Source organism: Clarias gariepinus, chromosome 4, assembly GCF_024256425.1.
Source record: "Clarias gariepinus isolate MV-2021 ecotype Netherlands chromosome 4, CGAR_prim_01v2, whole genome shotgun sequence".
Taxonomy (NCBI): domain Eukaryota; kingdom Metazoa; phylum Chordata; class Actinopteri; order Siluriformes; family Clariidae; genus Clarias; species Clarias gariepinus.
In genome coordinates, this window is record NC_071103.1 from 20,869,510 (window position 1) to 20,897,419 (window position 27,910).

Sequence of the window (27,910 nt, forward strand, 5' to 3'; positions counted from 1 at the left end):
AATCTAACACAGAGTTGGCAGATGATGCTGGAACATTTGGCTTGTTTAAATCAAGCATATATAGATGACTGGCTGAACTAAACACTCTAATTATAAAGTTGCATGTCAGGCAAAGGACTGAGATGGCGGTCATTACCTCAGCAGTCCGTGCATAGGGGTACACTGAAGTTTCGGCATTTTCTCATTTCATTGATTTAAAAAAAAAAAAGAAGAGAAAGTTTTTTGGGGATGTTATTGTATCTTGCCACTAAGCACTATTTTATGGCAAAGGCGTATCAACTAAACAATATGGCTGCAAACAGATCTTAATCCAATTGAAAATGATGGTGGAAATTCATCCTCAAAGCTCATCTTTCACTATTTAAGATGTTGGAACCAGATTGTTTTTCATTAGCAAACTCTTAAAGAATTCAGACTGTCATAAAAGCCAGAGGAGAAGCAACAAAGTACTAAATGGAATTTTTTGTTGTTGTTGATCATTCTATCATTCCTTTTCAGCATGTGAGTGATTCCATAATTTCTTCCCCTACTTGGAAAAAATATGCCATTAATTGTACTAAAATAAATGTGCTTAAGGAATATTTTATGAAGCCATAATTATCACTTTTAAACCAAATAGTTTTGTGTCATATCACGTCTTTGTTTTTTTTTTTAGCCAGGAAAAAAAAAGCTGAGTGCACATCCTCCAAGTGTGGTGAGTACAGTACACAACAGGGAAAAGATTTGATGATAAATATTTTAATAAGCCCTAGCAAAACAGAATGTGATCAGAAAGGTGGTATTTCACAGTCTCAATACTGAGCTGATGTAAACAGCCCTTGATGTGAATGAGTGTGAGAACGTAAATTGTACCCTGTGATGGTCTGACTTACCTTATGTCCTGATGCTGTGGATCCTATGCAACTATTCTTGTATAAAGTAGGCTACTTAAAACTGAGACTTAAGTAAAACTACAAGTATCTGACCAGAAAATTAATGTGGTAGAAGTTAGTCACCTTTTAGAATATTACAGTACTTGATTAAATGTCAAAAGTGTAATATTTACTGTACATTAAAGAATCAAAATTTATTTTATAATATTAAATGTACTTAAATATTGGAATTAAAAGTAAAAAAAAAGAAGTTAGTATTTTTATTATGAACTTTATTGTAATTTTCTTTATTGTGATTTCCTCCACATCTTAAACATCGAAAATCGAATATTGGATTCCTCCCTGCGGAAAAATATCAGTGGTAAAGTTATCAGTGGACAAAAAAGCAATGTTAGCTAGCACATATTAGCCTGATGATTTGGTTAGACAGAAATCTAAACAGAATTATGATGATAACTCACAAACAAACTAAAGTTAAAAAACATCAACATTAAGACTCCACTAAAGCAATATTAATTTAACTTAACTTGATAGGTATTTCAAAGTGAGCACAAAGCATTTCAAAGTTTTTGAATGCCAATATTTCAGTGAATTTTATGAATATTATGAAGTTAGAATACAATGTTAAATGTTGTGCTAAGTATAAAAACAAAAAAGCAGTGGCAGTCCATTCTCTTAAAAGTGACCTTTACTTGTTTTGAAAGGTGGTTTCTAACCAAACCTCATAAGAAAGAGCAGCAGTAAGTTAATCCAAGACATCACATATTTTAAAGTTAACCAGCCTTGATGATGACCAACATAATTACAATCCTAAATATAAATTCGAAATTGAAACACTGTTCACATAATCAGTCTAATTCTCTTGCCAGCAAACAAAATTCTATAAATACTTACATGTAAAAAAATCTAATAGAATACATGTCTAACAGAGATGTTTAGCTCTTTTATAGCACAAGAGACGTTAACACACGTTAGCCCTCGACAGACTAGGTTTTTGTCATTTTTATCATGTGAAATTAACAAACATTATGGTCAAAATAAATTGGTCAAACAAACTGATTAGGTTCAGTGGTGTGGGTTTATGAGCGAAAGACAAAGTGGTAAATAACGGGTAAGATATGCTTAAAGTTTTTAATTAATTAATAATATTGAAGTCCCTGAGGATAAAATCTGTGTTGTAAACAATAAAATGCAAATTCAAAAAGCCTATATAAACTCATTCCTTTTGGTCAGATTCAAGGCTCAATAATAAAAACTGCTTAAAACTGTTATCTGGGAAGCATTTCATCCAGGTCTGCCACAACATACGACACCACGGCCCACAAAGCTGAACACAGATTCATCTCTGCTGGGTTCTGCACGGTCATCATGTCACCCTCAGTGTGATGGAACCAGAAGTACTTGCTGTCTGCGGTATGCAGGCTGGCACCTAGGCAAGAGAATCACGAACCAAAAATTATTAATTAAGACTGGTTTTTACTTGCAGGCGGAACAAATTAAAGTACGGTTTTAAATCATACCGCTTATGTTTACATCCTTTATGCCTTTCAATGCCAGTAAACATACAGCACCATCTGAAAGCATTCCAACAGCAAGGCAATTCTTTTTTTTTCTTATACATTGGAGAGATTTGAGGTAGAGATCAAAAGATGAATATGAGATGATAAATCTGAATTTCATCATTAACATCCTGATTTTTACATCTGCGTGTGTTAAACAACCTGAACATGCCAATTCTGGTGGCAGATGACCCACTTTAGGTCATTAAGTGGACAGAAGTATTGGAACATAGTGTAAACTAAAGTAAATAACATACAGTAACATACTATTTGATTGTTTATCACATTTGCAATAATTGTATAAAGCCAGTGAAACACTGACATCAACAAACTGCTGCAGTCATTTTTCTTCTTGTGATTGACTTGCCCTTTCTTCCCCAGATGAAGTTCACTGTTGTTTTAGCAGTGTGTTTTGGGTCTATTTTGAATGACAAGGTTTCCCAAGTACAGTACTACATTGAAAAAAATCGGGAATTAAAGAAAATCGGGAATTAACACCACTAGGACAATTATCAATCAATAAATAAAGTTACATCAGAAGCAGCCATAAAAGTCCAAATCATGACATTACTTGCACCGTGCTTGACGGATTAGCTCATATGTTTTGAATCATAAGCAGATCCTTTCTTTCTCTACACTTTGGCCTTCCTATTACTTTGTTAGGTTAATCTTGGTTTCAAATCTTTTGTGGCTTAACTGTGCATCTCTCTCTGCTTTGTGATACTGATCTATCCTTCCGATTCCGACTGTTAATGCAGGTTTTGAACTATGTGGTATGGCCTCTTTATTTTGTCTCTCTTTTTTTAGTACATTCCAAACTATTGTATTGGCAGTAATACTGCTGATGTTATACCCATACACAATATTTTTACAATTCTATACTTTTATATTTTTATACCTGACATATTATACTTTTATTCTGTACATTACTACACTTTTCTTGCGTAAATTATATATTTTTATTTTAATAAAATTGTATATATTGTATATTTAATTGTATTTTCGAGTACAATATTATCATTGTCTTGGAGTTTTTCTATTTTAGGTCACGTACAAGCATATACTTAAGCATTGCACGGCAAAGCTTTCATTGCATTGGTTGTATGGTTGTGACAAGTGAATAAGTAAAAATTTAATGTGCAATGGCTGATAAATTTTTCCTATTTTCTCAATTTAGAAATAGCTTGCTTTTCCACTAGAGAAAGCTCTCTGGTCTTAATTTTGGTCTTTTTAACAACAAAGGCAGTCCTCACAGGTAAAGCCAGGGTTTAAATCTAAACATTAAACTTTCATTAACTAATTAAACAATTCATCTAACAGAACACACATGAACAACAAAACACACCCATCTGTCACTATCTTAAAGCATATTGTCTCATCTTTTGCTCTCAAACTCAAATGTCTTTAGTGTGTAACAGAATTGGCCTGTACTTCTAGAGGGGTGCTGTTTCTGCTGGTTTCATTGTTCTTACTTAGACTCACTTGAGTCATTGAGCTGCATGTCATGTGCCTAAAGCTCTCACGAAAAGGATTTGATGACTGAAAGGTCAACAGTCATCAAAAGGTTTCTGATATGTGCTGCCTTAGTCATAGGCACTATGTATCCTCTTACATTGTAATGCTTGTTTTGGAACCAAACCTTAAACATAACATACTCTCTCTCTCTCTCACACACACACACACACACACACACAGGTCCTGATATAAGTCATTTGAGGAACATTTTCCATTCTAATTGTTTCCATTTCAAGAATGGATGGGAAAATGAAAGAACCGCCATCTAGCGAACATGTGTTTGTAGTTAAAGAGTTCTCCAGTTTCTGTACTGTTTCCAGATGGGATTCTCTTCATCCAGAACCCTCAGCCATTCTTGAGGAAATGCAGCAAACACTCATAAGCTTTAAAAACACCACTTGGAATAGGATTTTGAACCATGGATTTTAGCTGTTTTCTGCACAGCAAAAAAAAAAAAAACCTCATACAAGTCAACAGAATATTTAAATAGTACAGCAAGGCAATAAATGGTTGTGCTAAAAGGAAGATTTAGGGCCTGTGTTAATGTTCAGGTGTTTGTATGACAAATCCAGCTTTATCAAGCATTGAACAAATTCCAAACAGCTTAACATGCTATAATGAATGAAGAAAAAAAGAGATAGCAGGCCTTATTCACTTCAGCACTAAAGCAGTAGATGATACAGACTATTGAAGGAAAAACACTCGAGTATGCTTGACATACTGCAAAATATATTTACACAGAGAATGAGCAAAACTTTATCTCAGTCAGTCTACAGAGCTGTGCATGTTTGGACAGCTGGATGTTGGTGTGACTCATTTGTTTAAACATTTTGGTTTGAAACCACTGCAAAGTAGTCGCTATACATTTTCTCATTGACCTTGTATGCTTCACATTTTCCTAAGACTAACTGATGTCATGGCTATCTATCAGCTATTGGGAGAATGACATTTTGTACAGCATAAAAAGTTAAGTCTTTTGTTACAGTTCATTGATGATCAGCATTCAAAATACTTATACTGTACTTCACAGACAGGACTTTGCCATGCCTACAGTCAAAAAGCACAAAGCAAATCCAACAAGGCAAACAAGTTAATTTGCAGCCATAGCAACACGACTGATAAGAACAGGAAAAAATAGATAATTTCTTTCAGCACAGGGAAAGCTAAATAGAAAGCAACACAGCAAAATAAAAAGGACGCTTTTCCTTTTCAAATATTTCAATAAATACTATCAGAAATATTATTTATGAATTAAACACACTCAGGAAGTCTCATTTTAATCAACAGAGGACAAATCAAATGAAAGGGGGTTAAAACACTCGTGCTATTTAATGCTTCAAGGAACAATACAAATTCATATCCTTACACAGGATATGAAAGTCTGGAGCTGAATATTCAGTTAAACATATGTAAAATTAAAATTGACGTTTCTGAGTGCCCAAGTCACACAACAGGAAATCAACACTTTTTTCGCACTTTTTTTAGGAGACCACACGACAAGGAGCCAAGGATCCATTTTTTTCTTGTTGGATGTGTTTATGCAAGTTTTTGTGATATCAAATCACAAACATCTATGAGTACTGGTATGCAGGAGAGATTAGTTGACCTGCAACACAGCATGAGCAGCAGTTCGAAAAGATGGAGCTCGTTTGCTTCTTATGTTGGGAGGAATGTGTTTGCCTTCACCCTCCCTGGTGGGTTTAAACGTACTTGTACTCCTAATAAAGTCTTTTCAATATGTTGGTCTAACAGCACCCAAGTGATTTTGTGTGGTGCTCAGATTCTCCCAACATATTTAAATTTATGGAGATACAGTAATGTTATGGTTCCTTACCTGAACTCATTTAATGCTTAGTTATCTGGTTAAAAGATAAGAAACAACATCCCTGAGTTTGTGACTGACTGGAACACAATGGTTTCTTCACACTAATAAAATAAAATGTCTAGCATATGAAGACCAAAAAAAAAAAAAATCTTACAAGATTATCTGTGATATTTAAAAGGTCATTACTTGTACTACATTGGACAGCAGTATGTAGAAAAAAAAAAAAGAATTATAACATTAAGTATGTAGATAAAAATTATACAGTTTTATAGAATTGGATTTTGAATAAAGCAACATACTGTAATTAATTATGAACTCAGTGGCCAAATATGACTAACAACGAAATACTATAAAAAAATCTAATGCATCAGAATCGCAATAAATTACTTAAAATACATTTAAGTAAGGTATTTCGGGATACCGGGATTTTGCAGTTTCCGTCGGGATAATGAAAGATTTATCTTATGTTAATAAATGTTCTGAAACTGACCTGGTACTCCAGCCTGCATCCACATGTTTATATCCGTTCCTTCTCCATGTTTCTCCAGGGATGTCACATTGATGGGTGCCAACAATTTCATTACTTCTTTCATAATGGCTCTGGCTTCATCATTGCCAGTAAACTGCAGTCCAACAGGGGCAAATGTGCCCATATCAGACTCCATCACCAGGTCAAAGTTTGAAATGTTTGTCTGTGGAGGGATGAAATTTAAATAGTAAAAAATTAAAAAAGAGCACATTTTTGGTGAAGTAACAAGGTATTTAATCCCTAAGTATTTAAATTGACCAAATCTACTAGTCATTTTTAAAAAAGAACTGCTAGTATGAGTTATGAGGATAGTATGATAATATGCTTTTAATGGCAATGAACACCAATAGGGAAACCACATCCTGTCTTTATGAGCAAATTCAAAATGTTTTAAATAAGCCAAGCACATTCTTTTTATTATTATTATAGTATTGTTGTGCAAAAGCAAGTCATGGTCTCACAGTTGAGATTGTTTTACTTTTATATTGACCTTCACAATATACCACTGACTGTGTGCCAATTCTGGTAAAAACAAGTACTGTATGTGCAGTTAAACATTAAAAAAAAATGTGGGTGCAGAGGAGGACCAATTTGGAGATTTCACAAAAAGTGAAAAAGGTATAGGTAATGGATAAAAATGTGGACATAATAATCATGCACATTATATATGTAATACTGCAGTGAAATGTAAATACTTTGTGCTGTTGATAATACTGCATAGCTCCCACTCCTCCTGCTTCCTCAGCAGACCACAGCACAGCTCTCAGTGTCCTCTTAGGACGCAGCCCTACAGGCCAACAAATAGACAGTATGAGGAACACTGAATTACACAGAATTATACAGAATGTCGATGTGTATTTTTTTTACAGGAAGGACAAGCGATTTAAGATGTAACTTTACTGATTAGTGACTGTTATTTAAGGTATAAGATTTAAAGAACTCAAAAACAAAACGCCTAGTTAAAGATATATACTGTATGTAAGTTTTGGTGTAGTTTTCTAGTGGCACTTGTTGATTAAAATACAAGGGATAATATTTTAGGGATAAAATGGGATAAAAAAAATTCTGTTGGAAAACTGTCCAGAAATTAAAATAAATCTTAACAAATCTTAAAAATACATATTTCTTTGAAGTACAGTGGGGCAAAAACGTATTTAGTCAGCCACCAATTGTGCAAGTTCTCCCACTTAAAAAGATGAAAGAGACCTGTAATTTTTATAGGTATACCTCAACTACGAGAGACAAAATAAGAAAAAAAAAAATCCCGAAAATCACAGTGTAGGATTTTTAAAGAATTTATTTGCAAATTATGGTGGAAAATAAGCATTTGGTCACCTACAAACAAGCAAGATTTCTGGCTCTCACAGACTAGTAAGTTCCTTAAGAGGCTCCTCTGTCCTTCACTCGTTACCTGTATTAATGTCATCTGTTATCAGTATAAAAGACATCTGTCCACAACCTTAAACAGTCACACTCCAAACTCCACTATGGCCAAGAACAAAAAGCTGTCAGAAGGACACCAGAAACAAAATAGAACTTTGTGTTTCGAGGAGAAAGAATGCTGAGTTGCGTCCGAAGAACACCATACCTACTGTGAAGCATGGGGGTGGAAACATCATGCTTTGGGGCTTTTTTTCAGCAAAGGGACCAGGACGACTTATCCGTGTAAAGGAAAGAATGAATGGGCCATGTATCGTGAGATTTTGAGTGAAAACTTCCTTCCATCAACAAGGGCATTGAAAATGAAACGTGGCTGGGTCTTTTAGCATGACAATGATCCCAAACATACTGCCCAGGCAACGATGGAGTGGCATCGTAAGAAGCATTTCAAGGTCCTGGAGTGGCCTAGCCACTCTCCAGATCTCAACCCTATAGAAAATCCTTGAAAAGAGTTAAAAGTCCAGGCTCTAGAGGAGATCTGCATGGAGGAATGGGCAAAAATACCAGCAACAGTGTGTGAAAACCTTGTAAAGACTTACAGAAAACATTTGACCACTGTCATTGCCAACAAAGTGTACATAACAAAGTATTGAGATTAAATTAGTTATTGACCAAATACATATTTTTCACCATAATTTGCAAATAAAAATCCTACAATGTAATTTTCTGAATTATTCTCATAGTTGAGGTATACAGTACCTACTGTATGATAAAAATTACAGGCCTCTCTCATCTTTTTAAGTGGGAGAACTTGCACAATTGGTGGCTGACTAAATACTTTTTTGCCCCACTGTATACTGTATATTGCTTCAGTAGTCAGAAATATGGCAATAGTATGGTTACATCTTTTAGTCTATTACTGTACATCTCTTCTGTGGACATATTTAGTGTAGTTGATTTATTTTTCATTATCATTCCCTTTTTAGCATTATTGGCTGTAAATGCAGTGGTATTAGATTTTTTTCTTAAGAGACTGTTGATACACTTAAACGTAAATATAGCCATGTGTATCAAATATAAACCCCCTCTGTAGATTCATTTCCTCAATCATTAAATAACAATAAACTATCTCTAATATAACTTATCTCTTTAAGCACTTTAAACAACATTGCTGGAACAAGCTGGAATTGAGAGTATATTTACAGTCTACCAGACATGCATGAGAAAAAGTTAAAAAATCCTTCAGAGGGTATATTTTATTAAGTAAGTCTTAATATTTTAATGCAACCAGCTCAATAATTTAAAAAAAGTTTACTGGAAAAAACTATTTTTACTTCAACAATTCAGCTCAAAGCTAACCAAGCTTTTATGCAAGCTAAGCAAGCTATTATGTTTATTATTTGTGATTCCAAATAAAGCATGATTAAGCAGCTCTAAGAATTCTAACACCTTCAAATGGAGGAGAATAAATCCGCACAGATACATTCCTAGACTTGTAATAGTACAAATCCGATATAATAAAGTATATTATTGTGGCCTACTGTTAATTTCCATATTTATTATTTTGTCCCAGGTCTGTAATACTTTGATAGCAGATTCTTACCCAGGTCTTTGATGAGAGACAAGGCTTCCCAAGAAATCGCCACTCCACCTCCATCATCCATAGCCCCCTGTCCTACATCCCAACTGTCCAGATGACCACTCAGCAAAACAACCTGAAGATAAAATAAACATGCAGGGATATGAATGAAAAATGTATTGGCTTTGATGGAGAAATACTTTGTGCAATACTAGATTAATTATTTAAAAGTGTTCAGCTGATCCAACCACTATTACCTGATTAAATCCAGGTAGTAAAATTTTTGTATGTAACTTTTTTGCTTAAGCCTTAAGCAAGTATTCATGTTAGTATATTAAGCAAGACATCATGTTTTGGTTAGACCAATGGTTATGGCAGCTTTGTACTGCTGTGAAAAGGTTCACCACTATCCTCTTTCTCTATAGTGGTACCTCAGCATATGAATTTAATCCATTCCAGAGGCAAGTTCTGAAGGCAAAACACATTTTATCGTAGGAAATAATGTAAATGCAGATCTGTTCCAGTAACCCAAGAAATATTACCAATTTTACCAATTTCCAAAACTATAATCATATTTTACATATAAAAAAAAATAAAAATAAAAAAAGACATGCAAATAAAGTAAAATTAAACAGACATTAAACCTCACTCAACCTTAATAATGATTCCTCTGGAACTGACTGCTTTAAAAACAAAACTGAAAGTGACTCCTTTTCCTTCTTGCTGCCGTGCTTGCTTCTTGCACAAAATGCAAAAAAATCCACAACCATTTCTAAAGTCGTTTTGCCTGGCTTTCAACTTACGAAACAAGTTTTGAGCAGCTCCAGGGCATGCACGCAACATAGGAGCAAGCCAGGGCTCGGTTCGGCTCGGTTCGGTCACTTGTATACCGAAAATACTTTGCATGCTGAGTCAAATTTCTTGCAAAATTTCAGTCCTTAAGGTGAAAATTCTTATTGCGGGGCGTTCGTACTGTATGCCAAGATACCACTGTAGTTGTACAATGACATATGTAAAGCCTTTTTTCTTTGCTGAAATTTTTGCTGATTTATAGGAACATGCCACCATTCAAACAGACAGAAATGTACAGTATGTGAGTACATTTTAAAACACTTTCTAAAGACACAGGATGCGTTGAAATAAAGCTCTAAAAGCAGCTCTAAAATAAAGGGCAGGATTTCACATCTTTACTGTAAAGGCCACATCAAGACATTAAACACAAAAAAAAAAGAAGTAGTTAAAACCAAGAGCCATTCTTTCCGCTGTAAAGCTATTGTTGTCAACATAAATGTCAACGTCCAGTCTTGCTTAGTTCTGTTCACATGCGGCAGTTGATACTTGACTTTATTTTTTTCGCAACTGTTCTTGTTAGGAATGACTGGTTCACTCTAAAGGAGAACTACATGACTCCTGTGACAGATGGACTGATGTCTACAGAAGTAGACTACAATAAACCAGGAGCACAATAAAGCATGCAGGATCAGGCAAATAGTAATCATACACTAACGGTTTCCAGAATGCATGAATATGAAGATAAAGATGTGGAAATGTCTGAAAAAGACACTGATGCTACAGTGCTTTATGTTAAGATTAGAACATGAATGAGCATGCTATGATAAGATATTAATCAACAGCAGGGTACAATGATGTTCCTGTCCAAACTTCTCCATTCTTTACCAATGATAACGCATTGCTTCTACACCACAAACTGCTAACAAATTGTATTCATTGAGGAATGACCTCATTCCTTTCATCACTTTAGTTACATTTAATGTTGCCATGGCACAAGTTAGTTCCTGTTATCAATTACTTCCTGTAAGAAGAGCTATATAAAAATAAGCAGCATTTCATGTAAGTGAAAAACAAAAAGCAAAAATTCCTCTCTTGTGTCAGAGAACATTAAAAAGCAGCATCTGCATCATTTTTACATCTGCAAAGCACTGACACTAAAGAGTTCTTCCCAAAATGCTAAACATCCATCCCCTCACAAAAGACTCATCAAAACAATTACACACACATGCATTTCACTGATTTCATCCATGTATTACTAGGTTTAAATTATGTCTACCATATTTTACGTAAATTTAGAAACAACCACACATTACATGGCCAGTGTTTATATTAACTGTTACAGAAAATTTATGAACACTTTCTTACCAATCAGATTTGAGAATTTAAATATGCTGTAATATAATATGAAAGGTACAAAGCATGTTCAAGTCAAACTGGGACTTTTGACTAACTTTCTTGTGAATTAAGGTATAAAATATTTACAGAAGACTTCAAACACAAGACAGTGATGAGACTTAGGCGCAGTAAAACATTTAAATGGTGTAAACTTTTGAAAGAAGTCCATACATCCATGAATGATGATCTTAGACAAGGTGGCTCAGAGTCCCCTGCAGTTATTCCCATAAACATTGAGCGACTGGAATATCTGATCCTTGAAAATCAAACAGATAACTTGTTGCCAACTTGCAGAAGAGACGCATCTGTCTGTGGGAACTGTACACAAAATTATTTACCAACACCACTGGCACAATGCAGGAACTTGGCTGGGAGTTACTGCCACATCCCATGTACAGTCCTGACATCCACATGTCATTTCCACATGTTTGGGCGATTAAAGGAGTTCCTGGGGAGCCAATGTTTTAGACACAAAGCAGGAAGTCCTATAGGTTTGGAGTGCTGAAAAATCTTTGATGATATCCAATAATATTGTTATTCTACACAATTAAAAGTCCTAGTTTGACAAGAACACCCCTCATAATTCACATCCTCTCTTTAAACAAGAGGTGTAATATTTCCAAAGGTTCAACTATAAGGAAAAAAAAGCATTAATCTCTGAATGTATGCATTCTTTGCTCTGCATTTCAAAGTTCAGTTTTCTAAGTCATGAGCCTCTAGCCACAACTTTGCCCTTGGTGTTTGTCCCAAGCTTACCTAGGGATAAGTTATGTTTCTGACACATTCATCTTATTTTAAGGTAGCGTTTTTAGGGGCTATAAAGAATAAAGATTCCTTGATTCCATTTCCTGTGGGGCATCCTACTTTGATGATATTTTATAATCAGAGATGCAAGACAGTCACTGGAAGGAAATTGTTTATTAAAGCGAAACTACCCTTGGGGATTGCTTGCCAGGAAAGTGAAAACTGCATAAATCAGACACTGCTAGGACTGCTGCACAAACATTACTGAGGCAGATTAATGAAGAGAAGCAGCAAGCTAAACTGCCTGACAAATTATTTTACTATATATTGTAACTTTTCTGCAACTGTGGTTGGGCTAGTTGAGATATTCTGGATGAACTTTCCTGTAAAGAAAAAATGTACTTTAAAAATAAATAAATTAAAAACTCAAGCTGGATTAACATTATCAAAATCAGAAAGTGGATTGTCAACAACTCGCTAATGCTTCAATCCTTTTTATCAGGTGGGAAAACACTTCAAAGTAAACACAATTTTTTTTTCTATTTTTTGGAAAGCCAAATATTGACACACGCAGAACAGAATTCATCCCAGACTTCTATTTGCTGAACATGGTGTACATCAATGACTTGCCAGAAAGACCACCCTACTTGCATGTGCTTTCTAAAGGTAGAACTGGAGCATAAAGTTAAACATGCTTTGATGTATAAAAGAAAACAAACACATTAAAATAAAATTTAGTGGTGTTAGAAAGAGAAATCTTACACCACATTAAAGACATGATGTGTTTTCTGGTGAAGACATTTTCCCCTATTTTTCCCAAACTGTATGAAATGGCACAGAGTGAACTTTTAGACAGTCAGGAGAAATGAAAAAATTGCATCCACTTCTTATATCTGTGTTAGTATTTACAATCAAAAGTGTAAATGCACAATTGAACACTGTGCAAATGTAGCATTTTCTTGTTTGTACACTACTCCTTTACACATAAATAAGGACTATTTGCACTTTTGGTCCAGTGTGGACAACCATATCAGTACTTAATTTTATAATTACTCAATTACATAATTCATGTTTCAATCATACTGCTGCTGCCTACACACCATATTTTTACACTTCTATACTCTAACACTTTTATACCTCATAGTTTAAATTTTTTTTATTTTGTACAGTCTGTAAATTCTGTATAATTCACACATTCTATCTTAATTCCACTTTTTTTTGTAACCTTTGTAAATACTGTATATTTCTAGTTTAAATCTTTTTTTATAAAAGAATAAAATTAAAAAATGATTGCAAAATTCTACTCTAGTGCAATTTATGTCATCGTAGTCAAATGTTTATTTTTAGGTCATGGCTAGTCGTTTAAGCATTTTACAGCATATCATACTCTGTATGGTTGTGTAATGGTTTGATTTTGATTTAAATTTTAAATGTTCACAAATTTTTAAAAGTGTTTTTTAGGCACTTGTAGCAATTGCAAACACAATACTATTAAATGTTTTACTGACCCCAAGGCTTTTAATTGTCCCAGCATCATGCATTATACTTTTTGTGTGATACTGTATAAGTGATATATATAGCCATTGTATAATAAGTGAAATATAATTTTATTCAAATTTTATTTGCTCCCAATGACAAATTATAGGTGGTTTAAAAGTAACACAAAAGGATTATTGATTAAGACAATTATTGATTATGAAACACAAGGCCAAAAGGCCCAAATAATTCACTAGCTTAAGTATATGTTTTTCACTCATCATGCCTATTAAGCTAGTCACATTTCACACTCAAGATCCTTCACCGATTTGTCCATACTGGTCTTCATTTCTGTGTGGGAGGGATCTCTGGTCTGTCAGAAAGTAAATAAACATAAAAAGACCAAAAAAGCTTTTGGTGGACAAATGTAAACATACAGCAGACAGTCCATTTCCTCACATATTGACAGTGCATGTTTACAGAAATCTGCAATTATGGAAAAAAGGCTTCAAAAATATGCCTGTGGACAGACACAGACAAAAAAAAAAAAAGAACACTTACATCTTCCTGTAGGGTGCAAGCTTTGTCAATCTGACAAAAGATATAAACCCTGCTATCGCACATAAAAAAATCTTTATTTCCTGCAAACGGAAAAACATAGAATGCTAAAAATGCAGCACATCGTAAATCTGGAGCAGAGGTTACTGATCCTTAGTCTATTGTAAGATATGAACCCAAACAAAACCACAACATGGACCATCTGGATATATAAAGTAGGACCTTGAAAAAGTGGAATTCTGCCTTTGTGGTGACAGGATATGAGGTTGGCCACCAGTGGTTTTATTTCCTTTGGCCACCTTAGGCTAATGCACTATATAGCACACGCCTGCACCACTTCAGTGCCACAAGTTTCTAAATTCATTATTTACTCTGCCTGGCATAAAAATAAATAACAAAAATAAAATAAAGTAATTGCTGTTTGAATTTACTTATTACTACAGTGATTAATGTGTTTTAACTGGCAACAATTTTAAACCTATATGTAGTGAGTGGCTTCTCATTTTTCAAACAACACCAGAATGTCAGAATGTGTATCCTGTGGTCATGGAAAATATGCTACTGTGTTTCATTCAAATTACTGGCCTGAATCAAACAAAGAAAACAACTAAGTAGTTTATTTAAATGACTGAAATTGGGTTGAGGAACTGTCCAACATATCATTAAAACCTGGAACTATAGTGCTGAACTGTCAACTTGGCACAAGAAATATTGTCAGAAAGAAAAGAACGAATGACCATGATCGCAAATCACTTTAACACATAAAAATCAATAGTAAAAATCACAGGTATGTTTAATAGGAAAAGTAAAAGCACACAGGTTTGGGGGCTAGACAGCTGTTTGACCTTTAGAACACAATTTGTGGCTAAGATTGGAATAATGAAAAAGGTCTTGCCGTTTGGTGAGTTCAGATTGACCCTATTTCAGAGCAATGGGCATGTTACGGTAAGAAGTTAAGAGCATGAAGCAATGCACCCATCATGCATAGTGCCCACTATGCAAGCATCTAGAGACAGCATTATGATTTGGGGTTGCTTCAGTTAATAAACTGAAGTCAGCTGACAACCTGAATGTACTGATAAGCAGGTAATCACTTCAATTTTATTTCCCCCCGATGACATGAGCAAACTCCAGGACATTAATGACAAGATTTACTGGGCTCACACTGTGAACGTGTGGTTTTAGGATCATCATAAATTATTTTCATACACTAATTGTATGAAATTGTACTACTAATTCATTTATATTTTTCATTTATTCATTTACAAATGTGTTTAATTTTGTTCCTGTATTTTTATTTCTATTTTTATTGCCATTTCATTGTCATTTTTAGTGCTGTGAAGCACTCTGGTTTAACTTCAGTTCAACTCCATGATGGTTCCTGATTTTTATTTCCTTCTACATTGTAAAGGAATGCTGAAGGCGTCCAAAAAATGCATTAATCTCCTTTGAAAAGGTTATAGTGAGATGTGTCTGCTACATCTTCCCTGTAAAGACTTCATAACGCCTCTAATCTAAGATGCTGTTAATTGGTCATTTTTCAGGCTGATAACTCTAAATGAACTTCTCGTCTGCGGCAGAGGTAGGTTTTGGTCTCGCCCTCCTGGGATGGTCTTTATGAGAGCCAGTTTCATTATGGGACTTGACGGATTTTGCAAATGCACTTGACAATACTGTTCTTGCAAGAACTATTACAGAAAGGCTGACCTCTGTGTCTTAAAATAACAACTAACTGTTGTTTTTCTTGTTGTTATGTAATTACCTAATTCCATATGTGTTATTTTATAGTTTTGAAATCTCCAGTGTTGTTGTAGAATGTATAAAATAAATCACTAAACAAAAAAATAAAAAAGGAATTTGCAAGTGTTCTAAAACTTTTGAACGGTAGTGTATATATACACACATACACACACTATGCATTTTGCTATTATTATGGTGATCCAACCTCATTTTGTCAGGACAATAAAAGAATTAAAAAAATGATTTAAGGCATGACAATAATTCAGTGACCTTTGTCAGTGTTCACATCCTGAGAAATGTTACACTATATACAGTGGTGTGAAAAACTATTTGCCCCCTTCCTGATTTCTTATTCTTTTGCATGTTTGTCACACTTAAATGTTTCTGCTCATCAAAAACCGTTAACTATTAGTCAAAGATAACATAATTGAACACAAAATGCAGTTTTTAAATGAAGATTTACGTTATTAAGGGAGAAAAAAAACTGCAAATCTACATGGCCCTGTGTGAAAAAGTGATTGCCCCCCTTGTTAAAAAATAACTTAACTGTGGTTTATCACACCTGAGTTCAATTTCTGTAGTCACCCGCAGGCCTGATTACTGCCACACCTGTTTCAATCAAGAAATCACTTAAATAGGAGCTACCTGACACAGAGAAGTAGACTAAAAGCACCTCAAAAGCTGGCCATCATGCCAAGATCCAAAGAAATTCAGGAACAAATGAGAACAAAAGCAATTGAGATCTATCAGTCTGGTAAAGGTTATAAAGCCATTTCTAAAGCTTTGGGACTCCAGCGAACCACAGTGAGAGCCATTATCCACAAATGGCAAAAACATGGAACAGTGGTGAACCTTCCCAGGAGTGGCCGGCCGACCAAAATTACCCCAAGAGCGCAGAGACAACTCATCCGAGAGGCCACAAAAGACCCCAGGACAACATCTAAAGAACTGCAGGCCTCACTTGCCTCAATTAAGGTCAGTGTTCACGACTCCACCATAAGAAAGAGACTGGGCAAAAACGGCCTGCATGGCAGATTTCCAAGGCGCAAACCACTTTTAAGCAAAAAGAACATTAAGGCTCGTCTCAATTTTGCTAAAAAAAAAAACATCTTAATGATTGCCAAGACTTTTGGGAAAATACCTTGTGGACCGACGAGACTAAAAACAATAAAATATGTTGGTGGTACTGTGATGGTCTGGGGTTGTTTTGCTGCTTCAGGACCTGGAAGGCTGGCTGTGATAGATGGAACCATGAATTCTACTGTCTACCAAAAAATCCTGAAGGAGAATGTCCGGCCATCTGTTCGTCAACTCAAACTGAAGCGATCTTGGGTGCTGCAGCAGGACAATGACCCAAAACACACCAACAAATCCACCTCTAAATGGCTGAAGAAAAACAAAATGAAGACTTTGGAGTGAATTAGTCAAAGTCCTGACCTGAATCCTATTAAGATGTTGTGGCATGACCTTAAAAAGGCGGTTCATGCTAGAAAACCCTCAAATAAAGCTAAATTAAAACAATTCTGCAAAGATGAGTGGGCCAAAATTCCTCCAGAGCGCTGTAAAAGACTCGTTGCAAGTTATCGCAAACGCTTGATTGCAGTTATTGCTGCTAAGGGTGGCCCAACCAGTTATTAGGTTCAGGAGGCAATTACTTTTTCACACAGGGCCATGTAGGTTTGGATTTTTTTTCTCCCTAAATAAAAAAAAAACATCATTTAAAAACTGCATTTTGTGTTTACTTGTGTTATCTTTGACTAATAGTTAAATGTGTTTGATGATCAGAAACATTTTGTGTGACAAACATGCAAAAAAATAACAAATCAGGAAATAGTTTTTCACACCACTGTATAAAGTTACACAATAGGATCCTTTATATAAAGCTACACTTTATATAAGCAGGTGAAACATGTTCTTGCACTAAATTCTCTTTGCAAACGTCCTGCTATGATCACGAGAATCCAATATCCAAAAGTAGCAGCAGTGCAGGTTATCGAACAGATGTAGTGTCACTACATCTGTCTGTGTTATCGCCATTGTTTTATTTTTTATTATCTCATCAAGGAGCTATATTGAGCCATACCACTGCTCTCAGTGTACACCTAGAAAAATCTCATGCACAACCTCTCAGAACCTTCACATTCCTTCTCTAGAGGTAAGGCTTTCCAGTTAAACATGTAACACTTAAGTCAAATATCTGTCTTAAAAAAGATATTCTTGTCTGCATAGAAATCTATTCTTGTAAGGGGATCCTACCTGTCCCGCTATAACACATACTAATTTTTTAGTGCTATTCCAAGGCAATACAGTACCTGAACGTAGCTTTTACATCTTTCATAACTTTCCATTATTGAATGCTCAAATATTTTTTTGCTTATAAACCATTTAGACAAGTAAAAGAAAAAAAAAAAACCTTGATACATATTCTACACAACTGACAGTTAAACTGCCTTTTAAAAAATAAATGATACCAGAAGGTTTGGAAAATAATTTTAATTGTGTTTTTAAAGGTACCCATTTTCCCTGGTGGTCATAAAGATGCTTTTCTTGGTGTCACAATGCTTCATTACTGCTCTATGCCTTATTTATAAGACATAGGTCTGCCTGGAAGAATAAAATGGATATGACAGGTCTAGCATCATAGGACAGCAGCAGTTCAAGCTTGCAGCCCGTTTTTCTCCAAACTCACTGATACCAAACTGTCATTCTGCAGAAACATTCCTAAAATTGATTGTACAAGGAATACTTAGCCATATTCATTTCTACATCTTATTGAGTAATTAACTAATTTATTATTTAACAGGCCTCAGCAGTAGAGCGTCCTCTGATTTTAAACTTCTCTTCTCCAAAACCTGTGACCAATATCAATTACAAGTTAACATCTAAAGAATCAAAATGGGGAAAATGTGATTGCAGTGAATTTGACACAGTAGTTGCTGCCAGTAGTTGGGGTTAGTTTAAATATTTCAGAAATTACTGACCTGCTACTAACCTATCTATGGTTTACAGAACAGTGCAAAACCCCTACTTGATAAAAAAGGTTAAAGGAGACTGACCAGAGTGGTTTTAATTAACATAAAAGCTACACTAACTTAAACAACAATTCAGAACAACAATGGTGAGCAGAAAGACATCTCAGGACACACAACACCCTGAAACTTAAGGTGAATGGGCAATAGCCATTAAAAGAACCTGAGGATACAGTACTGATGTCTTCACTAATGCCAAAATGCATATACTGCTTTCATTGTGTAGTGGAAAGCAATATGTAGGATATCAATTAAAGCTATTTAGATAGATTTAATAGGAATCTATCTAAATAGCAAAATCAGCATAAATTATACCAAATGATAACTCTTAATGCACAGACTTCATATTCCTGATGATTCAGTCTCTCTCTCTCCCTCTCTGTGTGTAGTGAACTTTCAAGACCATGACTATGTTTAATCAACTAGCTGTGTCCTCTGGAGCAGGGCTTCAGCTCCATCACTGTGGGGGAGGAACTGTCTGTGGATCTGTAATTATTGCAGACTGGGCCAGCATGTCTGTCACACAACTCCAACTACAACACAACTGGCACCAAACAGGATAATATAGGAGAGCACAGCACCAAGAAACAGGGTCGATCTATTTCAAATCACCTGAAGTGTAGAGGATTTCCTTAACAAATCTCAGCACGGCTTTAGACAATTTTTAAAATGCTTTTCACACAAAAAACAACAAAGCACTCAGAACAAATAGAATAAATTGATAAAGCGAAATATACACAATTAATTGTTTTCATGTTACGTTTGTGTACAATCTCCCAATGATGGATTTAGTGATGTACTTTCTATTAGAGTACATCACAAAGGTAATTAAGCTTCTGAGTGATGCAACAGGAATGCATTTGTGAGTCTGATTCTCAAGGGGTGGTATACAATCTTAACTGTCAGTCTTTTTCCTGTCAATCACAGTGACACTAGCCAATCATGCTCATGCACATAGGACTTTCCTCTGAGTATACATGCGTGTATTGCACCTTCATTTTACCCTGATATCAGCTCAAAAAGATGTGGTTGGCTGGCCTCGCATGTCTTGGAGGAACTATATGTTAGCTTCCATCTTCCATTTAGTTGGTACCAGTTGTGTGACTTGGGAGACCTTACTATAACTGACTAGTAATATTATAATTTATAAAATACAAAATCATGTACCCTTTGAAGATAATGAATAGACAGTCAACGTTCATGTAGCCTAAAACTAACAAAAATAATTGCTCAAATCTTACCCATTTAACCAAGGACTGAGTTACGAGACAAGAATATACTGTAGGGAACTAGACCTAGACAGAAATGAGGATCTGCAAGAAATGTGAATCATTGCTTTTCTCTTAATCTGTTTGGTGCAGCATTATACCAGAATTAATGGAAAATAAATTACAGCTTAAGACCATCACAGAATGTTTATTACTATATAGACATTTCTAACTTTCTACCATTTATCAAAACTATAGAGGTTTTGCTTTATATGAATCAGAGGAAAGAAATAAAAAAATAATTGAAGAGACATCTTGACTTTATTTTTAATTACTTGTATTAAATACTAAATAGAAAGTAAACTTCCCAAACTCTGAATGAAATAAATAATCTTTGGTATTCAGATAAGAGGGATCCTGAAAGAGCTTTTTCAATCATCATGGGAAACTGACAGCATGTCTGTGTTGGAGAGCTAAAGCTTTCCATTCAATAAAAACACTGCAAACAGTCACTATGGTTATAAAAAGAAGAGCAAACACCACAGTGGGGCTCCACAAACAGGCACCTTTTCTTATTTACATCCAGGAGAGAAAAGGAGGAGGTGCCGTCCCCCACATTCACACCACACACAAACATGAAATCTGATGACAATAAAATTATTAGTTCATTTGTTTTTATATGTTTTAAGCTGACACTTACAGTATGGCGTCCAATAGGTTACTTCTATTTGCCATTTGTTTAGCTATTCACACTCCACAATGTGCACAGAGTAGAAACCCTGACACTGACATAACAAATTGACAGCATAGAGCAGAAGATGAGAATTAGAAAACATAAAGCAACCCATCTTTAAAATTTACAGTTAGTAGCAAATAAACTATAGAATTTTGTTTTAATGCATTATGACTATGTTATGGTATAAGTGGTCACGCAGCTGGCTACTTTCTGTGGCATTGCTTGGCTAATGTTGATGACAAAGTGTACAAAAGTAAAAACTGGCAGCTAGAAAACTGGCTTTGTCAGACCATCTGTTGCACTGAACAATTTCAAATTCAAATTTTATTTGTCACATACACAGTCATACACAGTACGATATGCAGTGAAATGCTTATCTGCCCCCTTCTGCCTAGGACATCGGTTGACAAAGGACCAGGGAACCACTATGGGCAAAGCACATATTATTTTGAGTAGTGGGCAGCAGTAAAACACATGAAAAAGCATGGTATTTTTGCTTTGCTGGAAAAAAAGTATATTAGGTGCAACAAGAACTGCTGGGACAAAGAATACGGTATATAGCTGTGGATATCATTTCCTCATCATGACTATAGTGGGCTTTTAATTTCTTTATTTAATTCATTGTCTGCAGTAAATTATGTTGGTTTATGTATAATTGTCCCTGTATTTATATGAGAAATCTCCTTAAATCAAAGAACAGTATGGTCACAGTGCTAACCACTAAGCCACCTGCATCCACCCTGATGTTAATGTTTCTTATTTACTTTTATCTTATATTGCTCATTTTCTCTTCCTAGTATGTATCTGTTATACTTCTTTTACATCTAGGTAAACACCAAGAAAGCATATCTTTTAGATCTGCTTCACTTCTGTTTGATGTCCAATGTGAAATATAATATTTACAGATATTCCCACTATATCTATGATAAAATTATTTTTGCGTTGCCCTGTTTAAGTATTTCCTATTTGTTCAGTTTAATGTTCCTTTTGGACCATGTTACTGTGTTGAAAAAATCCCAGTCTGGATGACCAAAAATCTTTAAGACATTTCTCAGACATTTGCACTCTTTGCCCTTGGTTTCAGATGGTCAGCAGATTTCCAGCCACATTTTTGTGAAACAGAGAGGCAAATAACAAAGGTCAGATGGGTTCTGGTAAACTGTCATTTCCACAAAAAAAAATTGCCATTCAGTCATCATGGCTGAAACACAAATTACGTCCCCAAGACATGACGTGGATGACCGAAAAACCATAATAATCATGTTGAGAACAAGTCCAAATACAGTAAAAGGAAGGTATAAAGCCTGTGGGATGACCATAATATACAGCCTCCTACTGTAGTGTCTATCAACTAATACATGGGTCTTAGACAACACTGATATCTCCCTGTATGACATAAAAAAAATGTCAAAATACCAAGGTGAGAAGTCTGTACATGTCACCCTAAACTCCCAAGGATGACATCTGTGAGATGATTCATTCATATCCATTTAAAGAAAAAGGCAAATAAGTATAGCATTTTCATTTGCCCTGTGTTTGTGCACAAATGCTCATTGCATTGATGAAGTGATCGCAATTTAAAATATTCACATTATCAGAAATATTATTATTTCTGTGTATATTACTACACAGATAAAAAAATATTTAGGGCAGTCTAAATGAAAAATCTTGTTTTTCAGATCAGATCTGAGTCAATTTCGTATGTGGTTATCTGGCAGTACCAGCAGAGCAGGGAATTTATTTCAACAAAGGACAGCGGGGACATTTGTCAGTGAAATGTGCATGTGTGCAGTTGCAGAGTATAGACACATTAAACTTATATAAAAGTCACTTGTAATTATGAATTTAAATTCTTACGCATAGAAATCCATCTGACCAAAAAATCTGAAAAACCTGCTTCCCCTGTTTTGTCAGGCTGAACTTGTCATTTGCGCTGTTGTTGACTAAAATCTCTTCTGTGTTTTACACTGAGTATAATTCAGTGAGTGAAACAGTGACTCTAAATGTTATGTGATGAATGAAAACATGGTATTGCATTATTAAGGGGAGCCAGGCTGAGTTGGCTTTGGTACTAAAATAAATAAATAAATAATAATAATAATAATTACTCAATAATCGATCACATGAGACTCTCATAACATTATCACTGCAATTCGTCAGGATTATGTCCTTGTGAAAAAAATAAAGGATTAACAAATTCGCTGAGGCTAATAATCAAACCGTTAAAATGCTAAACCCTTTGGCTTTACATAAAAAATAAACTATAACAGCATGCCATTAATGTCCCTGTTAATATTTTTATATCACTGTTAATAACATTACAAAGGGAAATTATGGAGAATAGGGATGGGAGTTTTTTATATAAAAAAAAAATTAATAAATAAATAAAACTTTTTCAAACTAAAGTAGCAGTAGTGCAGCAGTATACTTTTCAGTAGGTTTTCAGTAATGTCTGCACTAAGTGCCTAACTGGTTGATAGTGCTTCTAATACTGCTTATTGTATGGATTTAGATCCATGTGTTAGTTTAATTAAGTAATTGTTTTACTGCAGTTGATTATGTACATGGAGCATATTTTTTGTGTGTAATGAACATATGGACTAGTTTGTATGACACCAATTGTATGTCTGTAAATTATACGTACAAACATACAATGGGGCTTGTAAGTCATCTGTGTAATACAGGTATCCTAATTCTTTCTTTTTTTTTTATAACATCTACATTTTTTCTAATATCTCCTGACTGAGTTTGTAGGGATGCTGCTTGTATTCCAGGGCTGTCCAATTCCAGTCCTGGAGGGTACGTGTCCAACACAGTTTTTTATTTACCAACACCCAATGTATCAGATCCCAAACTAAAAAAATAAATGAACAAGAAAAAGGAGAAGGGGCACCAGCACATCCACGAGAACAGCCACACAGAGACCCAGGTTAACCGCCCAAGCCAAAAAGCCAACACCAAACAAAAGACATTTATTTTTTCATTCCCAGATTGACTTGAATGCCCTACGTGTGTGCACGCACCGTTAGATCCATAAATTTAAGAACAAAGATAATGTTGATGACATTTGGCCTCTGTACACCACATTAAATTTAAAATGAAACACTTAAGATGTGAGCAAGATCGTCTTCCAGCATTAATTCAAGGGATTTGACAAAAGTGTGGCATTAATCGTTCAGGAATTACGGCCATTTTCATACACACACACCCCATTTAGGAGTCATAAATAATTAGCATAGTTACAAAGGATTGCATTTCATGTTTGGATGGAAATTCTTCTGCAGTTAACGACTGAAAATCTGGAACTCTGGACTTGTTCAGCTACTGAGTTTTGATTTCTTGGTTAGCTTTCGTTTTGGAGAATGATCTACAATATGATGAATTGACCTATCAGTTTTACAGAGGGATTGTAGCTCTACACACTTCAGAGTTCATCCTGCTACTTTTATCAGCTGTCATGTCATCAATAAACACTAGTCACCTGGTTCCACAAGCAGCCATGCTCACTTATGCCACACATTGACCACACCATGTATGACAGGTGATCTGGTATGCGTTGGATCGTGGGATGTTCCTTTCTTTCTCCATACTTTTCTATTCCATTAATTCTGGTTAATTTTGGTTTTATGGAAAAGTCTAATCTAGCCTTTCTTTTCTTGATCATTACTGTGGTGGGCACCTTGTTGTGAAGCGTCTATATTTTCTTTAGAAAACCATCTCTTAACAAGAGACAATCACACACCTACCTCCTCAAGAGAGTTTTTGACTTGGCTAGATGTTTTTTAAGGGTTTCCTTTTTATCAGGATACTGCGGTCATCCACTTGAGCTGTCTGTCTTCTAGGACTTTTGCTGCTGCTGAGCTTGCTAGTTATTACTTCCTTTTTTGCCAGTTATTACTTCCAAAGTTTTTCTCACTCTCTGATGGGTTAATATTGTTTTTTTTCAGCCTAATAAAGGCCACCTCATGTTCAGTTGTTGTTATCAAGCATCAAGCTAGCAGCCCAACCCTGTAAATAACTGCCACAGAAATGGTGAATGTATATCTGTTGCCTTATGTGCCGGGCGGCACATAGACAAACCATCTGTTTGTTAGTTTGAGGCACAAGAGACAGAAGAACATTCAAGAGATTCAGTATTGCATGTAGAAAACTGCAGTTTTATGGCTTTTTATTTAATACATCTAACAGGACTGTTAAACACATAGTATTATGAACCTGAAACAGACATCAATAAATAACTTTTACTATTAATTTAGTCTCTTGAACCTAAAGAACAGTAGGAGACAGACTCTTGAGAATTTCAGTCAGGTTCAATGTCAAAAATGTGCATGCTGCAAGGCCTGAACTAACTGGGAGCTAGAAGAAGATGTGCTGTTACGGTCATCTATGCTTCACATACCATTAATCACCATTCCAAAAAAAACCACAAAACTGACTTCAGATGAACAAAGGGCAACTTCTGCTAGCACTCTATAATTTGCTCTCAGAGGAAGCTGGTAAGTCATGCAGAAGTACATCATATGCGCGTGATAATGGTCACTAACTGACCACACACATTGCTTAATGATGTATGTGTGGCCTTTAAGCACTTACTTGCTCTGGGTGCTGACTGCCTGTTATCTCAGCCACTGTATTGAAGGAATCCACATCGTCTAGGGTTTGAGCTTCCATAGTTAGGTGCACAACAATTTTTGCACCTTTGTAAGCCATCCTGGCCATCATCTCGGCATCTTCCACCGTGATACAGGCAGTGGGGATTTTAGGCACCCCAGGCTGGTACCACTGCCATCCAGTGTGGGGGCTGTAACAGATCCGTAAAATAGGTATAATTTATTTTGGTAATCTGTTAGAGATAAACTGCCTACTTTTTCATGGAAAGATATTGTGGGTAACTGACTGGAACAGACCTGTTTATGGAAAATGGAGTGATAGAGCGAATGAGTGAAGCCACTGCTCCCAGTTTAGCTGCCTCAGAAGCTCCAGAAGCACGGTATGCTACTGTCTCCCCATAGCTAACAAAAGGCTGATTATAAACCACAATCTTTCCCTTAGCTTCACCCGCCCTTCTTTTCAGATCATCAAAAGATTCCACCACCAAAACTTCGGCTTCAATTCCTAAAAGAAAAAAGGCATAACAAATAACAGGTATAATGGATGTATGTTTGATCAAGAAAAACAAAAAAGTGATGTGAAAGATGGGCATGTTTGCCACATAAAAAAATGCTTTTTTATATGCAATTATATAAGTTATTTGCTTGAACATGACACAAACTACAAACCTCCTTTGGGGGTTCCAATGCTACTCCCCAATCCAAGGATGGACAAGGAGTGGTTTCGTGGAAGAACCATCACTGCACTCTCCTGTCCCCTCACCCAGTGAGGGATCTTCACTTGTTCTAGATGTACATTTTCCAGTCCATCCAGCCTCAATGCATTGTACATATACTTAATAGCCAGGTCTAGATTCCTCGACCCACTCAATCTGTTCCCAATCGTATCTGTGAAGGCTGCAAGCCGTTCATATGAGCGGTTCTGAGCCTTCCCGTAAACTGAAAGCTGTATGATTTTCTGGGCAATGTCAGAATAGCTTGATATCTCATTGGATACTTCTTGGAGTGACTTACTCCTGTAGGTGTGTGGCTTACAGTTGCTCTGTATTAAACTACCAAGTAGGACGACAAAAGTTAAAAAGCCACTGTAGTATCCCATATCTGTCATCTAAAGGCAGAAAAGGAAACAAAAAGTTATTTGGCAAGAAGGAATCAGATATTTACTGATTTGCTGATGCACTGGTTCATATCTGTATGATTTTATTTATTATTATATTTTGTAAATACATACAATAGAAGAAAGTGGTCGTAAAAAAATATTTTATATTATTAAATAACTCGAATCTGCTTCATTGAGCGTTGACATAAAATCAGCTATTAGTGTACAAAGCTGTAGATTACAGTTTTATATATATATACCTAATAAAAGTAATTACGGTCCTGTTTAATGAAGTTATCACGACGAAAATTTTACGGAAATTTCTTGGGAAGAAAAAAGCATTTATCTTTCTGTTCCTTAAAAACAATAATTACGAACCTTGTGCAACAGGAAGAGGATCATCATCAGTCTATTTTTACTTCCGCCCTCTTTCCCAGAGCGCGCGTGGCTACGGCAAGCCGTTGGGTAACTTTCTCCTGTACTCACTTTAAGCGACCGCCAGACGGAAAAAAAACCCAGTTATATCGCATAACGTGCTGGGGAACCCTGAGGAAACCCAAAAGGAGACGGAGAACAGGCAAACTCTGTACATACAACCCTGAGGCAAGATGTAAACCTTCAACCCAGCATGCGACTAAATCACGTCACTACGCCACCGTGCCAAACGCAACACTTTAAAAAAATGAGCGCCCTTCACTAGGTGGATACTTTTTAGATTTTGCAAAATGCAATATTTAAAAAATTGGGTATAAATGTCAAATTTGACTTTTTTTTGCCAAATGTTTTAAACCCATATTAATGTATGATATCAGTTGGATTGAATATTACTATAGATTCTCAGAAAACATAATCTAAAATTGTAAATTTCACTCACTCATTGTCTTTATCACTGTATCCTGTATACAGGGTCATGGGGGGCCAGGACACTTAGGGCCTAAAGGTATGGCGTCAGATTTATGTCAAAAGTCATGAGCGCTGAAGGTTCATTTTTGCGCGTGTGAAATAACATAATGTGCTCGTGAGCATGTCTTACGCGCTCATGACTTTTGACATAAATCTGACGCCATACTAAAGCAGTGTACTAATCCATGGCCGGCACAAACATACTGTATAAACACTTACATTAACACACTACAGGCAATTTGGGAACTGCAATTAATCTAATCTAATCTAAACCCAACAAGCATGGCGAGAACATTTATGAACACAGACACTAATCAAACCTGGATCTTGAAGGTGTGAGGCCACAGTGCTAACCTCTAAG

General features: G+C 35.6%; 1 protein-coding gene across 2 annotated transcripts; it reads right to left on the minus strand.

Moving 5' to 3' along the window:
- Positions 1 to 1,129: 1,129 nt before the first annotated feature.
- LOC128520163 (carboxypeptidase Q-like) lies at positions 1,130 to 27,126 on the minus strand. Of its 2 annotated transcripts, none has more exons than XM_053494250.1 (8): positions 27,025 to 27,126; positions 26,217 to 26,655; positions 25,845 to 26,052; positions 25,531 to 25,738; positions 9,284 to 9,395; positions 6,996 to 7,087; positions 6,262 to 6,463; positions 1,130 to 2,301 (listed from the first exon to the last, which is right to left on the minus strand). In XM_053494250.1, the coding sequence occupies exons 1-8, from the start codon at positions 27,049 to 27,051 to the stop codon at positions 2,141 to 2,143; spliced, it is 1,449 nt and encodes a 482-aa protein (XP_053350225.1). In that variant the 5' UTR covers positions 27,052 to 27,126; the 3' UTR covers positions 1,130 to 2,140. The 2 variants fall into 2 exon arrangements, with proteins under 2 accessions (XP_053350225.1, XP_053350226.1); XM_053494251.1 differs by lacking the exon at positions 27,025 to 27,126 and adding an exon at positions 26,907 to 27,003.
- Positions 27,127 to 27,910: the final 784 nt, after the last annotated feature.